General features: G+C 42.0%; 1 protein-coding gene across 1 annotated transcript in view; it reads left to right on the top strand.

Moving 5' to 3' along the window:
• Mid1 (calcium-permeable channel component Mid1) overlaps nucleotides 1-14,291 on the top strand; it is an 85,810-nt gene that overhangs the window by 46,376 nt on the left and 25,143 nt on the right. The window contains exons 2-3 of the mRNA XM_071791913.1: nucleotides 11,561-11,771; nucleotides 13,916-14,113. Coding sequence (XP_071648014.1) covers nucleotides 11,561-11,771; nucleotides 13,916-14,113 — 409 coding nt within the window. The remainder of the gene's footprint in view (nucleotides 1-11,560; nucleotides 11,772-13,915; nucleotides 14,114-14,291) is intronic.

Consider the following 14,291-nt stretch of genomic DNA (forward strand, 5'->3'; position numbering starts at 1 on the left):
TAAAGGGTTTAGTCCTAAGTTCGGTGTGGTGCAATCAAAATGAGCTTCGGCGTTCGGTCGGCGAGTTGGCTCGCAATATCCAATAATCGATGTAATACCTTGTCGTGACGCGAAAACCGGAATTCCCCGCTGAAGCCTATTATACGGTCGAAAATACAGATAATGTAATTATACGGCTTTGCCGGAAACGACGCCGGGGATTTCGACGCCGTCGGCCGAGGAAGGCCGTATCGCGTCGCGTCGCGTTGGTACACAGAAAGCCCGCACATAATATTAATGTGAAATAAAACAGAAATTAGCGTCATACAGACAAGCAACTGCAATAACTAACGATAATTTATAACTCTTGTTATCGATCCTTATTGGTATTGCACAGAGGAAAGATGGCCAACCTATGTTCTTTCAATCTAGTTCACCATGAAACATCGAATGAACGGGGTTGGCCATCTTTCCTCTACACTGAAAAAAAAATACTTAGATCCAAGAAAATATTTTTTCAAGTACCAATGGCTTATTTACTTAATATAATCACATATTTATTTAGAATTAGATATTTTTACTTAATTTAAATAAATTATTATTTTCACTTAATTTATGTATATTATTTTTACTTAATTTAAGTAAAGATATCTAATTCTAAATAAATATGTGATTATATTAAGTAAATAAGCCATTGGTACTATGTGAAAAAATATTTTCTTGGATCTAAGTATTTTTTTTTCAGTGTATAGCCATCTTACCCGAGTTTACCCTAATTATTTTTATTAAATCGATTTTTGAATCTCATTAAATATACGCCAATCCTGAATTGACTATAATTCTTTGAGAATTGAGATTCTACTTAATATACCATATTACATTTTATATTTTTTGCTACTTCTAAATACGTATTGTAATTATTTTTTATTATTCTTATTATTAATCTTACGATAATTATAATATAAAACTGCTATATATAATGCAATGAATATCGCCATTAATTCTACCCACGATGCGTTTGCATAAAAAAAACATTCTTTTATTTTCGCAATAATGAACTGAAAATTTGCGTATTCCGTAGATCCTTATGCTTTATTTTCGCCACATAATTTTTCATCGCAAAGCTGTCTTGATGACTCGTCGCTTTTAACAACGTGGAAGAAAAGAGAAAACCGTGGCGTCGACAGAGTGAAAAAAAAAGTTTCTGCAGCTATTGTTATAACCTTGACTTATCGTGAGATCTCATTAGTGAGAAACGTATATTCGCTTGCTAAAGAAATCAATTCTTTTAATTGATAACGCGTCGTATCTATGTCCGCAATTAATTTAATGATAATTAATTGAATGTTGAATCAAAATTAATCTTTTTTGCAATTAATACAGATGTTTAAGTTGAATTAGTGAGCAGTACGAGGGAGCATCTTTGCGAGAAGTGAAGAATTAAAATTGACTTATTAATGAGATAATATATACATCTCACGAAAAAGAGAAAACCAAGAAATCTCTGTTAAATATTATAAGAAATAATAGAATTTGCGAAAACGAATTTGCAAAGTTTTATATTTGAATAATTGAATATAATGTACGATGACTGCGTAAGGAGTGTTTAAATTATACGAAAAAATAGAATGTAATCTATTTTATTAGAAAAAAGTGTTAATTATGTAAACGCGTGACTTTAATTTATTAGTTATTTCTTAAGTCGTCGCTTTAATTAGAATCTTTAATAATTATTAACGGCAGACGTTTATCTCTGAAAATCTACTTAAAATAAAATAGAGATTCACAAATTAACAATCTAGATACGGTTTCAAGGGCCTCTGTTATCGGAACGAGTCGTGACATTCGAGTTCGTTCGGCAAACATGCAAAATTCCTGATGCTCGGCTCGCCAAAAGGCGGCGAAGCGTAGAGGTGCACTTTTTTCCGGACTCTTTGCCTCGCGCGCCCACTCCGCTTTGTATGCATACAAAAGTGACACTTGCCAGGGGCTGTCTTCCGGGCAATTGTCTTCCCAACGACCACGGCAGCTTTATCGAGCTGCAAGTGAGCCGCAGCCGCACACGTCGGCGCGCGATTCACGTTTCTCCACAAAGCACCAGAAGCTTCCCTTAAATCTCCCGCGACGGCCTCTTGCTCGTCATGGACTGCATTTAAGAAAAAAAAAAGGAAAAGCGTTTTGAGAAAGATACTCCAGAATTAGGTGATAAGAGGAGCCAATCAGAATTATTGGCTTCTCAATAATCTTATCATTTTATTTTAATTATTTCAATTATTAAAATAAGCAAGAAGTTTGGGGTTACAGTCAAAGTACTTCAATTCGTACTCCTCCTTACTTTTATCTGATATGTTCGATTACATAATATTTTGTAGAATAAAATAATCAAGAGACAAATACGCCGGATTAATTATATTTTTTAAGTCATTTATTGGTCTCAATATCACTCAACACACACCATCGGATTTCCAGATAGTGCTCCGAGTCTCGATAACGGCCAGATTGAGAGTGGCGCGAGCGTAAAAATCACTCGATATTGAATCCCAAATCCTTTCGCTTTTCGCATTTTTCCGGTCCCCTTCTCGGGGCTCACTATATGGGCGAGTTATTGCGACACGTCGCAGCGGTGCATCCGGGTTACGCCGACACACGTGTAAGCGAACGTACAGGACGCATGTATACAGATCGCCGGAAGTAATACCGGATTTTCAGGATAAAATGTTTTCCTATTAATACCCTTGCGGCCAATACCACGCACACGCGCATCCGCGATCACGGTAGAAAATATTTGCCGGTTGTGAAATTCACGATCATTATCTGGAGCACAACTAATTGGCAAGCGGAGGCAGCGATATTAGAATTTCGATGTTTGCGTGAAATTCATCTTGATGTAGGATTTATACGGGGAAAATCCGGCGATGACGAGAACGGACTCGGACGTACAATCCCCGCTACAGAGAAACTCTCGACCTTAACTTGAATAATAGATTTCCTTGACGAATTTGAGTGGGCAGCTTCCATCGTTATTACCGTCACCAATTCAGGGTAGAGCCGCTCTGCAAATTTCAAGCGACAAATAACAGAGAAGCGTATCTAGAATTCTAGACCAATCGCGATTCCGAATATTTGACATTTCGAGAATTTTGAAAGCATGAAATTTACGATCCGAGAGAGCCTTCGATTTTCGAAATTTATAAAAAATTCACAGACAGCCTATTTATCTGCTTATATAAAATATGAAATAAACTCTCATGTCAGCCGCACGACGTGCGATTGCTCCTTTGCTCACCTGATCCCGGGCTGATTCCCATTCATCCCTGTAGATATCAATTTATTTGTGCGTGCAAGATTGCGAGCGTAAATAACCGGATGGGCTGCATATGTTTATTTGTTGATCAGTTTCGCTCGTAATTTGATAGAGTCAAATGTGCTGTTGATCAAATCGAACATGATTTACGGGCCGCCGGATTGGTACCGCGTGTGTGATAGCGAATATCGATTGTCGAGTGACTCGGCTCACGATAAGAGCATTGGCATGGATATTAGCGCGGATACGACGTGTACACACACACACACATATATATATATATATATATATATATATATATATATATTATATAATTAGTGTGATACGCCGCGCTGGCGACCGAGCCGCGCCAATATTCTTGTTAGTGATTATACGGCGCGTAGGTAGGCTTCTGGGCGCGCCGCGCATAAATTTAATGTCCTGGAAAGAGGCGATGATAATTAAAAATAAAAAAAGAGAAAGAAAAAGAACACGCAACGTCGCCAGTGGTCGGCAAATGAGTGACTCGAGGCGGAGGTGTGGAATTTAATCCAATTATACCGCTAGTATTTGGATGGTCTTTTTTTTCCCCGTCGCGGATCGAGTTCCCGGATTAATTGTGCGATCTCCCTTTCTCCCTTTCTCTCTTTTTTTTCCCTATCTTTTATCTTTTTTCCCATTGCAAATTGGCAGCGCGCGCTTCGTTAAAGCCGTTATTGCGGGATTCACTTTTTGTAGAAAAGAAATTCGCGTGATTGTTTATTAGCCGCTTTAGCCTTCGAGAGAACATTATTTAAGTCTTGTCAAACATCTACGGTGAAATTGCTGTTCGGGATATTATCCAATTACGACACTCTTCTTACACAAATATTAGATAAGTCAAATGTCGACAAATTTTTAACTAAATAAATTAATTTGTCTTGCAATATAAAACTCTTATACCATATACTTGATGAAAACCTCACTAAAAGATACATACAGAAAATTTAATTTAAATGAGTATTAAATTTGTACCATGCACGGAAATGAATTAACTAGCACCAGCAGTGCTAATTATAAACGCTTTATCTTCATTTTGTGCGCGAGAAACAGTCTTTTGAATCGATCTCCTTGAATTAAAAGCCGGCTCAAATTTTTCAGAATTCACGGGACAAAGTATATCTTATCGAAAATGACAATAAAATAAAACTTGGAGAAGAATTTTGCGCTTGTCAAGTACGGAATAAAATACAAAAGCGGAACGGGCTTTCCGTTTCCGGTGACCGACCGACTGACTGTGCTCGCGTGGACAGTCCGCGCGATGGCTGCGGCCGATACAAGCGAATCCCTCGTGTCGGCGACGTCCCCCGGCCCCCGGCCCCATTATCTCGTCCGTAAATCACTTCGTAATGAGTCCAGCTCTCCACGAGCGACAAAGCTGCCACCGGAAGGAAAAAAGAGAAACGAAGGAAAACAAGGGTTGCGATGGGGATGATTGGGTTTCGCGCGGAGTTGCGAAAGAGTGAGAAGACACGTGAGTGCATTGATAATCGCCAGCTGTATTCTACGATTGGAGACTTTAAGAAGAGTTGCAGTGAAAGATAGATAGAGAGAGAGAAGGAGAGAGAGAAAAGGGGAAGCGGAAAAGAAAAAAAAGAGAGCGGATGCCTTCGGGGACAACGGCGACGATAGGGGGAAAGAATTGAGGAGGAGGATGGCGAGCAAGCGCGTGGATTTTGGGTTGGCGGGCAGCAGGAGGGAAGCGGGTGAGCAGATATGGGCCAGGCAACTGGGTCACCCTGACTGAGGGCATTGCTTTTGCCGCCGCGCGACCGTCTCCCTCCTATCCAACCACCCCCTTGTGTCGCATCACAACCCCCTGCTGTCGGTGTCCCGATCCGATACGAGGACGACGACGACGGCGACAACGTGTCCCCTCTTGTGTGTCGCAGCTTCGACAGACGACTACCTCTTTCTTATTTACGATACGTCATCCTGTTTCATCCCTGTCACGCTCCTCGCGGATGGGTTACTTCCTTCCGTGCATAGTTAAGGGGTTTCTCCGGAGAGGAGAAACCCCTTGCGCTCTGTGACTTTTCCTTTCTCACGCCTGCGAGCTCTGCTCAAAATATCTCGTTTAATCCCTTCACGAGTTCTCGTCGTACTCGTGCGTAGCGCACGGGAGGGTGTCTATCGCGGTAGAAACGATGATTTCCAGAAAGCAGGTGAAAAGGCTCTTTGAAATCAACGCGATCCAATTGCGGTTCTCGTAGCCGCAAAACAATTCACTCAGGGAACTCCGTTTCCCATGTACACGGTGTGTCTTGAAAAACTCGTAGAGTTAGTGATAATAAGTCTAGAATAGAGAATGTATATTTTTAGCTGCGTAATTTTTCTCGAGTGTTGCTTATGACCTATCTCTACCTCTTAAAGCGCAAAGGGGCGAGGGACAGAGGTTAGAGGAACGAAAAAGAGGAGTGCGGAGAAACGTGCTCGCTCGGGGTTTCTCGAGAGAAGATACTGAAGAGGCGCCGACACCGAAGGGCTAATAAGTGCCATCTCGCTATTTTCCGGCTTGCACGCGCGGGTTGCGTGTTTTCCCTTGCGCGCGAGACATTCCCTTTTGCGTTCGTTTCACATCGTGGACAATTTTATGGCGAAGTGGCACTTCGCGCGCGTGTCCATCGCGCAATAACCGCGTCGTCGTGATATAGCAACGCCAAATTAATACTTCATTTAGACTCCATTTGTATGCGCATAAAAGCGACGATAAAACAGAGATAGAAAGAGAGAAAGAGAGAGAGAGAGAGAGAGAGAGCCACATTTATTTTGCGAGATGTTAATTTGTAGCAAGTCAAAGATATGCTCTGTTAAAATGCGCTCTGTTACTGCAATCACACAGCTTTTTCCTAAAAAAAAATTTATTAAGATTGAAAACAAAAACATTTTGTTCCCACGTGCGGTTTTCCTTTCTTTTTTTTTAATATCTTTTTTAGCGCGATTAAGGCCGTTTAAACAACGGTTTTAATTTTTAATCCCACCGGAGCGGCGGTTCGTTATCGATTAGACAAGACCACACGGAATGCCGTCGGATTACACGATAACGATTGGTCCAGACTGCGCGGGTGGTCGGGGACGGACGGATAGTGGGAACACTCGTTCTGCCTTCTTTTTACTGGGGCGCTGGGATTTTCCCGCGCCGATTGCGTTGTCAGTTTGTTACCCATTGTCGGGGGGCTTTGGCGGGGAGCTTTTTTTTGTCCGAGTTCTTGTACCCCTTTTGCTTCGCGACTCACGGAATCACGAATTTCGGCATCCGATATCTTCGCATTTCGTCCATACGCGAATTTAGCAATGGCACAGAAGATGTAAAAATCGAGAAATCTTTGGAGATTCATTTATTTAATATTTTTGTATATTTCTGTTAAGCAAGAGCGATTCTTTTGAAAATTACCGACTTGTTTAATATGACGTAACAATTCATGCGTTTTATTATGCCTCACGATATGTGCAGCCAATGCAATTGCATTTGTCATGTTCCACAATACAGTGACTTGCGTATTCGCCTATTGCTTTTTTTTCCCTTCAGTTCCACTTCAAATATGCCTTTGTCTAATATGTATTTTGAAGCGGCTGTTTGCATGCGCGAAACGTTCCGCGCCTTTGTAAACTTCAAGCGAATCGCGAACGCACTGTGTAAAGTATACAGTAAGCATTTTCCACGAATCCCTAGTTTTCGTGTCGAAACTTCGAAAAAGCTCCGATTTAAGCTTGGAACTCAAAATACTAAAATTATGGGGAAAAAAGGGATAAGAAAGAAAGAAATTATGCAAAAATTAAACAATGAATTTTCGTAATTATTATTGAATAATACTCGAAAGGAACGAAGAACGAAAAAGGGACGGATTGAAGCAACGCGAACACGCGGACAGGGTGGAGGTTGGCACTGGTGGAGGTAGGGTTGCGGAGGATTGAAGAGAGCAGGAAGGGATGATAGCTGCCGCATCTGTCTGGTTCGTACTAACGCAGATCGTCGGAGGGTAGAAGAGAGAATTGGGTCAGTGGGCTTGGAGGGTACTTCAGGTGTAGGTACCTATCTTCCTAAAGAGTAGCAGGGCCACCCTGCCTACCCTCGTGCGCCGCTCGAGAAGGCTGTAGCGTCGAAGGTAAAATGACTATGACAAACTATCGGCCGAGTTAAAGTGGAGACATGTGCTGATACAACAATCGCGGCCTCAGTTCGCGCGTGAAAGATTGCAAGATATTTTTTATCGCCATTTGGAAAGAGGAAATTATTGTACGCTTGATATATAAAAAATTATTGTAATTATATTTGAATATATTTTATGTCACACGTGCATGGAAAGTGGCCCATTACGCACGCGACGCGTGCGTGATAGACCACTTTCCATGCACTTGCAACATAAAATAAGGTGTGTAACTCGCCTCCGGCTCGTGCGTCCACTCCGCACGTCCAATTTCCATCTTACAGCACTTGTTACACAAATAACTATTTAAGCACTGAGACGGTTCGTAGAAAGATATTACTGCATTATAAAATGTAAAGAAGTTACTGCACGGTTATGTCGTTACTCTTAAATTTTCAAACTGCTCTCTTATACGCAATTATGACGAGATTAATGCCTTTCCGTGTACTGAAATTTTTCGTTATAATTTCAGTAATCGCCGACTAATAACATCGCTACCTTCTCCCCTTCTCCCCTCATCTCCTCGTTCTCTGTAGCGCCGTTTGCACTTCCGCATTTATCGTCCCGGTTATTCCTCATTCTTTCCTATCAAGCCTTTCCCCTTGTCACTCCTTGTCTACATCGTCATTATGGCGAATATCATAGCGGCGCAACAAAGGGATCGGGAATGAATCTCTTCGCTATATCGCGAAAAACATTTCTTCTCGAGTTTCGTTTGGCTCTAAAGAGACGGCCGTTTCGGTCAATCTGAAGATACGTCCGGGATATTCTTTGAGAAAACGAATTTATTTAACCTTCGTGATTAGACAGTCTTGGCTAAAAGAATCGTCTTCGTGCTACGAATTTTTACAAATCTAAAAATGTTTAAAGGTACTGCATAAAATGTTAGTACTAAAACATTTTAGAGAAATATACGGCCTTGCGAAACTCAGCGTTTGACTAGTTTGATTAATTTAATTTCGATAAAATGTTCGCATTGAAAAGAACCCCGAGACGTTCAGTATAACGTAACTGGATCGCGTGAAATGCAGTACTTCTTGCATATTGCTCGTTATAGAATATTTTCGTCCCAATGTTACAGCGTGTCGGAAATTCGTTACTTGCCCGGCGCTGCACTCGAAGAAATTGTATTCCGTATTCCGAGCGCAATTTCGATGATGCATCGTGCATACGTGCGATACTCGATAAGGTCAATATCCATATCTCGTTGAATATCTCACAAGGGTAGCCGATATTCTTATGTTATATCCGAGACTTTCCCGTTGAATTGATTTTCTTCGGCCAAATCTCTAACAATACACGCGCGAATGCCATTACATAATTGAATCCACATTTTATGAATGAAAGAGGAAAAAAACGCAGCTTTGAGATTTTCACGTTTTATTTTGAAGCACGCTACTTCCGAAAGCGCAGACTTCTTCTAAATATCATCACTCTTAAATGTATTTTAAGAGAAATATCTTTCAATGGATTTCCAACGAAGTAATCTCCATATAATCCAGCAATGAAATGAAAGAGTAAGAGACATCTGAATTATTTATACTTAGCTTTTAAGATGGTGCAGGGACCCTCGGGACACGAGTCTTTAAGCTGTATTTTGATTAGCCTAAAACGTCATTGCTTTTAAATGTATCTTAAATAATATTTAAGACGTGATAAATTACGCATAATTCAGCAGCGGAGCGTAATGTTTAAAAAATTGAAAATATCTGCATTATATATTTATCAGCCGGTGCTTTTAAGACGGTGCAAGGCCCCTCGGGATGCGAGACTCAAAGTTGTACCTCGGTCTTGGTTAGCCTATTTATAAATCCGACCCTGTCCTGTAGCTTTGCTTATACTTTTGCAATACTGCTTCTTCTGTCTCCGCGGAGTTCCCAATGTGCAACGTTTTCCCAGCGGAGAGCAATGACATTTCAACAACCCCTTGCGTTACTTTCGACGTCTACTCCCCTTTTTCCGGACGCGAGCGCGAACTTACACTGCGACTTTAATAAGCACCCTTTAAAGGGAGTCGCGAAAGGGTCGAGTCTATCGGGTGTTTCAAAAACGAGACTTGTACCTCTTTTCATGATTTTCATTCAGGCTCTCTGTGACGAGAAATTAATTGTGCGCCAATCGAGATACGCTATTCGGTTCGTTCTCGCTCGGCAAAAGATTCATCCAGCGATTAATCGCTTACAGCTCGTTGAAAATCAAAAGGTTTCGGATAAACGGGCGGGTTCGTGCGATTTAAATTCGCTTTGAGGGGGAGACGACCGACGACAAATTTCGTTGTGGATCAAGTTTTCTCTTTCTGGCGTGCAGAGGGTAGATCCATTAGAAGCAGGTCACCTGTATATCTCCCTCAGGGTTGAAGGTAAAAGAAGAAGTTGAAAGTTGGATAACTTTGGAAGACAGCGCGTATTATAATGCAAAGAAATTTTTTTCGCCGGAACTATTTTTTCATCCATCATCCGAAGGCGAGAAGTATCTGCTATTAATTCGCGTCCATCTTTCTCCCGCGACCAGTTACGATTAGAGCTAATTCTATCACGCGAATTCATTTCTGAACTTGGGAAACTTCACTTCTACTCGTATCTTCAAATTCCGAGGAACATTTCGGTATGTTCACTCTGGCTTCAGCGTATTTCGTGACGGGGCAGCCGGCGGAGATTCCGGGGATAGCCTGGCGGCAGATAAAAGATTCTGCGGAGTCGGTATGTAATTATAGCGTGCTCTCGCGGAAGGGGACGCGCTCTAGCGTGGTGTTCATGTTTGAAGACGGCTATGTGGGTCAGACACCCGCCTTATTGCCTATTCCTACTTCGCCGGGGCTGACCTCAAAGATCCTTGATATTTGACAAATAGTCCTCGAAAAAGCATAGGACGCTCGTAAACCGGTCTGTCCCGCGGGAGGCAGCTAATTTGAGCGGATGGACGGATAGATCGACGTCGACGTCGATGCTATGCCGCCTTCTTCTTCTGCAGTGCCGTCAGCTTCCGTTTTATAAACGGATCTGACCTACCCTCATGATCTCCTCGGGGAGACGTCAAACGATGGAATCATCTTGCACAAGCTTTTAAGCTCGAATTTCAAGCACAGTCAATTTTCAATACAGTTCGCAATTTTTATTTGAATATATTCTTATGATAAGTACGAATGTACCATTTTGCAATCGATGATCTGGCGATAAAACTTGTATAGCCGTTGCGGCATTCTCAAATGTTTTATAGATCACTTAGGGAATATGTAAAAAACAAATAAATAAAAATACAATATATAAAATATACAGTCTTATAGGCTGTAAAATATCTTAGTCTTGTAAGAGTGATTTACCAAGCAGTTCAAATAGAATCACTTTAAAGCAATTATTATTCGAAAGAAATTATTGTATGAATGATGATTTACTCACATACGTGTTACAACGTGCACTTTTAGGAAACTTACGTTTCTGACAAACGGAGGAAAGCCTCATGTTAATACGTTAATTGAGAGACTGAGAGGAATAATAGCGTAATGCGCTTTAAGTCGTTAGTTTACCCATTTCCCGCTTCCTTATTCTACGCTTTGTAATATAGTCCCACATTTTGCGCTTGGGTTAACCGCATCTTGAATAGCATGGGAAGGCTAAACATAGAGGAGCGCGTATTAAAACCTCCAGGCCATAATACAAAATTTTCTACTGAAATTTTCTCGCGAGTTTGGCGCGCTTTTTTTTCTTCCGCGAAAAATAATAATCAAGAAAGTATAAAATTTCGCGTCGCAAATATATAATTTATGTAGAGGTTATTAGAAAAAATTTTTATTTTATCTGTAATCAGATGTATACTGTCTCTCTCACATCTCTCTGTTTATAATTAAATTGTAAGGGAGACTTGGGGCAAGTTGTTACACGGGTAAAATGTTACGGGCGTAAAAAGTAGCATGAAACCGTCTAGATAAACGATTGTGAAATGTATGATTATTTATCTTCAAAATGCGTTCATCTAGCGTTTCTTAGACGGTTTCATGAACTTACTATTTACGCTGTAACATTTTACCCGTGTAACAACTTGCCCCGATCTCCCCTATATTATAAAAAATCGTAGGAAAAGATTGACTAACGATGCACGATGATTCTGATTGCAGGAGGCGTATAGGAAATGGGTGTGCAGCTCCCTGGTGCCTTACTTTGCTCACAGGAGTCCGAAAGAAATCTCAGAGGGCAGCTGGACCAGATTAAGGCCCTGCCGATCCTTTTGCCAGACCGTGGAGCAACGTTGCCCCTACTTCCTTCCGGGCGATCGTGCCCCCGCATACCCTACACAATACGCCGGCGAACCCACTTTTCTTTGCAGAGGTAAAAAGAAAAAGAAAAAGAAATAGAAAAAGGAAAAGAGGAAAACGAGACGTTAATAAGATAGACAAAAAAAACATAATCATTGTCGAAGTTAGTCGAAGCGTTCGTTTAATTCAGTCGTTCTTTCGTTCAACGAGCCATCTCGAAAGAAGGGTACAAATGTTCAGTTGGCACCCTGCTTGCTTCGCGAGTTCGCGAGGAATAGTAATGAAACACGCGGGCAACTGATATCCGTCACACCGCCATCAGTCCTTCTCCTCTTGTTCACGACGAACGTTCATTTTGGCGTTCACGCCGTAGCGCTAAGTCCGCGCGGCATAGAAATTTGCATGAGGATACGCATAAGCGCATAAACGGCCGCCGCCCGCGCCGTGGACGCTTTGCATAAGCTTCGCGAAACAATGCGGGCGCCTTACACCGCGCGCCGGAGGGGGAGAGGCGTGTCCCCGTACTCGTGTAAATTATTATTGCCATACTGCGCCGCGCCATAACATAATCAATGACATTTCAGGCTCGCGCCCCGTAATTTACCGTAACGGATAATATGAATTCTTTCAATTTTTATTCAGCAGATCGGCGCGCGTCTCTGTGTTTTCCCGAACGGATTTTTTTTTTACGCAGCGTCCTCGCAGCATGATCCGGCCTCTCGCGCTATCTGACGTTTTGTCGTTTCTGCCAGCATGACACGCTTCACTGTCAGCCCCGTTGACTCGGTAATCTTGGCTCTTTACGCTCGGCGCTACGGATACTCCGATACGACTGTATTAAAAATCACAAGATGAAAGGGACAAATTTGAAATATATTTCTTAAGAGATTTATCAACTTGACATATATATAAAGCACAAGGGCATAACAATTATTAAAACAATGAAGAAAAGGATAAACGTATAACAATACAATACAACCGGTTTCTCCGTCAGAGAAATTGACCGTGTTATTTTATACGAGGAGTTTCCACCCTCAGTTTATATCACCGTACCGAGCGCAATGGGTTAGTATCCGAACACACACGAAGGCGAATGTCCGAACCGTCGAATACCTCCTCGTCATCCTCTTTTTGTTCTTTTTTCATGCGTCGGCGCGAGGGTCGTAAATGGCGGAGGAGCGCCGCCGCGTTTGGGTATAAACTGCGTTAAATGGGACGCGTGTCGCGCGGTTATTGGAAGATTGGACGCTTTATCATTTTTTTTTATCCCTCTGCACCCCGCGCTCACCGACACCCCAAGATCGCCCGATGTAATCCCCGGCTCGAACGCCATTCAACCCTTCACTTCTCGCTGTCGTATTTCCGTAACGGCTAACGAAAAGATTTGTCTCTTTTTCTTTTATTTCTCCTTCTTCTTCGCTGTTTACGTAAATCTTCGCAGCGCGGCGGATCTAGAACGCGAAGGTGGGATTTTAAGATGACACCTGGTGCAGGCACGCCTGGTTGCGAGAGATGGAATTAAATACGAAGAAGCGTATATAGACATGGAGTCGGTAAAAAAATATATGGACAGAAACACAGAATAAATTAAAATAGAGAACAAATTTAACTTATTGGACATTTATCCTGTTATTTGTCGCGATGTTTGTTGCATTGAGAGGAGGAAAATCTAATTGACAGATATGGTAGGTAAGTTGGCACGTCGTTGATCCGCAATTCCTCGTAAGAATCGATTGCCAATTAGTTGCGAACGAGAATCGTCCTTGGTAAGATCGATTTTGGATTTAACTGATAATTGGCCTTTGGCAGAAAATCTGGCGAGTCGTCAGCGGCTACGTGCCAACTAATCCGCTTTTAATCAATTAGATCCAAACTCCCGTGTGTGACAAAATCGCGAAAACAATAGGAGACGCGCGCGAGCACGGAGATCATCGTTCACTGAATTGTTTACGGAATTTTGTTTGCGAATTCTTTTACGATGCTTTGATCTGTACTATTTCCGCAACATCTCATACATATACCCGAGCACTTTTCCCCGCTTCTCCTTCGAAAGAAATTTATTGAGAAATAATTACTTTGATTCGCCGAGCTTTATATGTATTCTCCAAAACGCGCTTCCTGCCGCCTCCTTTCTCAAATTCTTGTTGGTTGTGAGGAGAACGACCATCGTATGCATCCGTCCGTGCACGAGGTCGTTGGAAAACGCAATGATTTCAGACCCGAACATCCTCGAGACCGGCGAGCAGGCCGCGAGGGCGTTGCACAGCATCAGTGGCGATGAGTGCTGCTTCCACGTATGCTCCGAGGATAATATAGAGGGTATCTGCACCAACTGCAAGGAGCCGTGGAAACATGGCATGGTCCAGGACCCCGCGACGGCGCCCCATTGCGAGATGGGCCCCCCTCAATCTGCAGGTAAGCGCCGACAAAAAGAATTCCGAAAACGAGCGAGCGATTAAAACAATTGACAAAGTGTAAGAATTTCAAAAAAATTTTCATGAAAATTAAAAATCTTAACATTTTTTCATACCAGGACGAATTGATAAAGATTTCCACCACGAATTGGAGAAAAGTCCAGATTTGAACCCTGGCT

This window comes from Temnothorax longispinosus, chromosome 10 (genome assembly GCF_030848805.1).
Source record: "Temnothorax longispinosus isolate EJ_2023e chromosome 10, Tlon_JGU_v1, whole genome shotgun sequence".
NCBI lineage: Eukaryota > Metazoa > Arthropoda > Insecta > Hymenoptera > Formicidae > Temnothorax > Temnothorax longispinosus.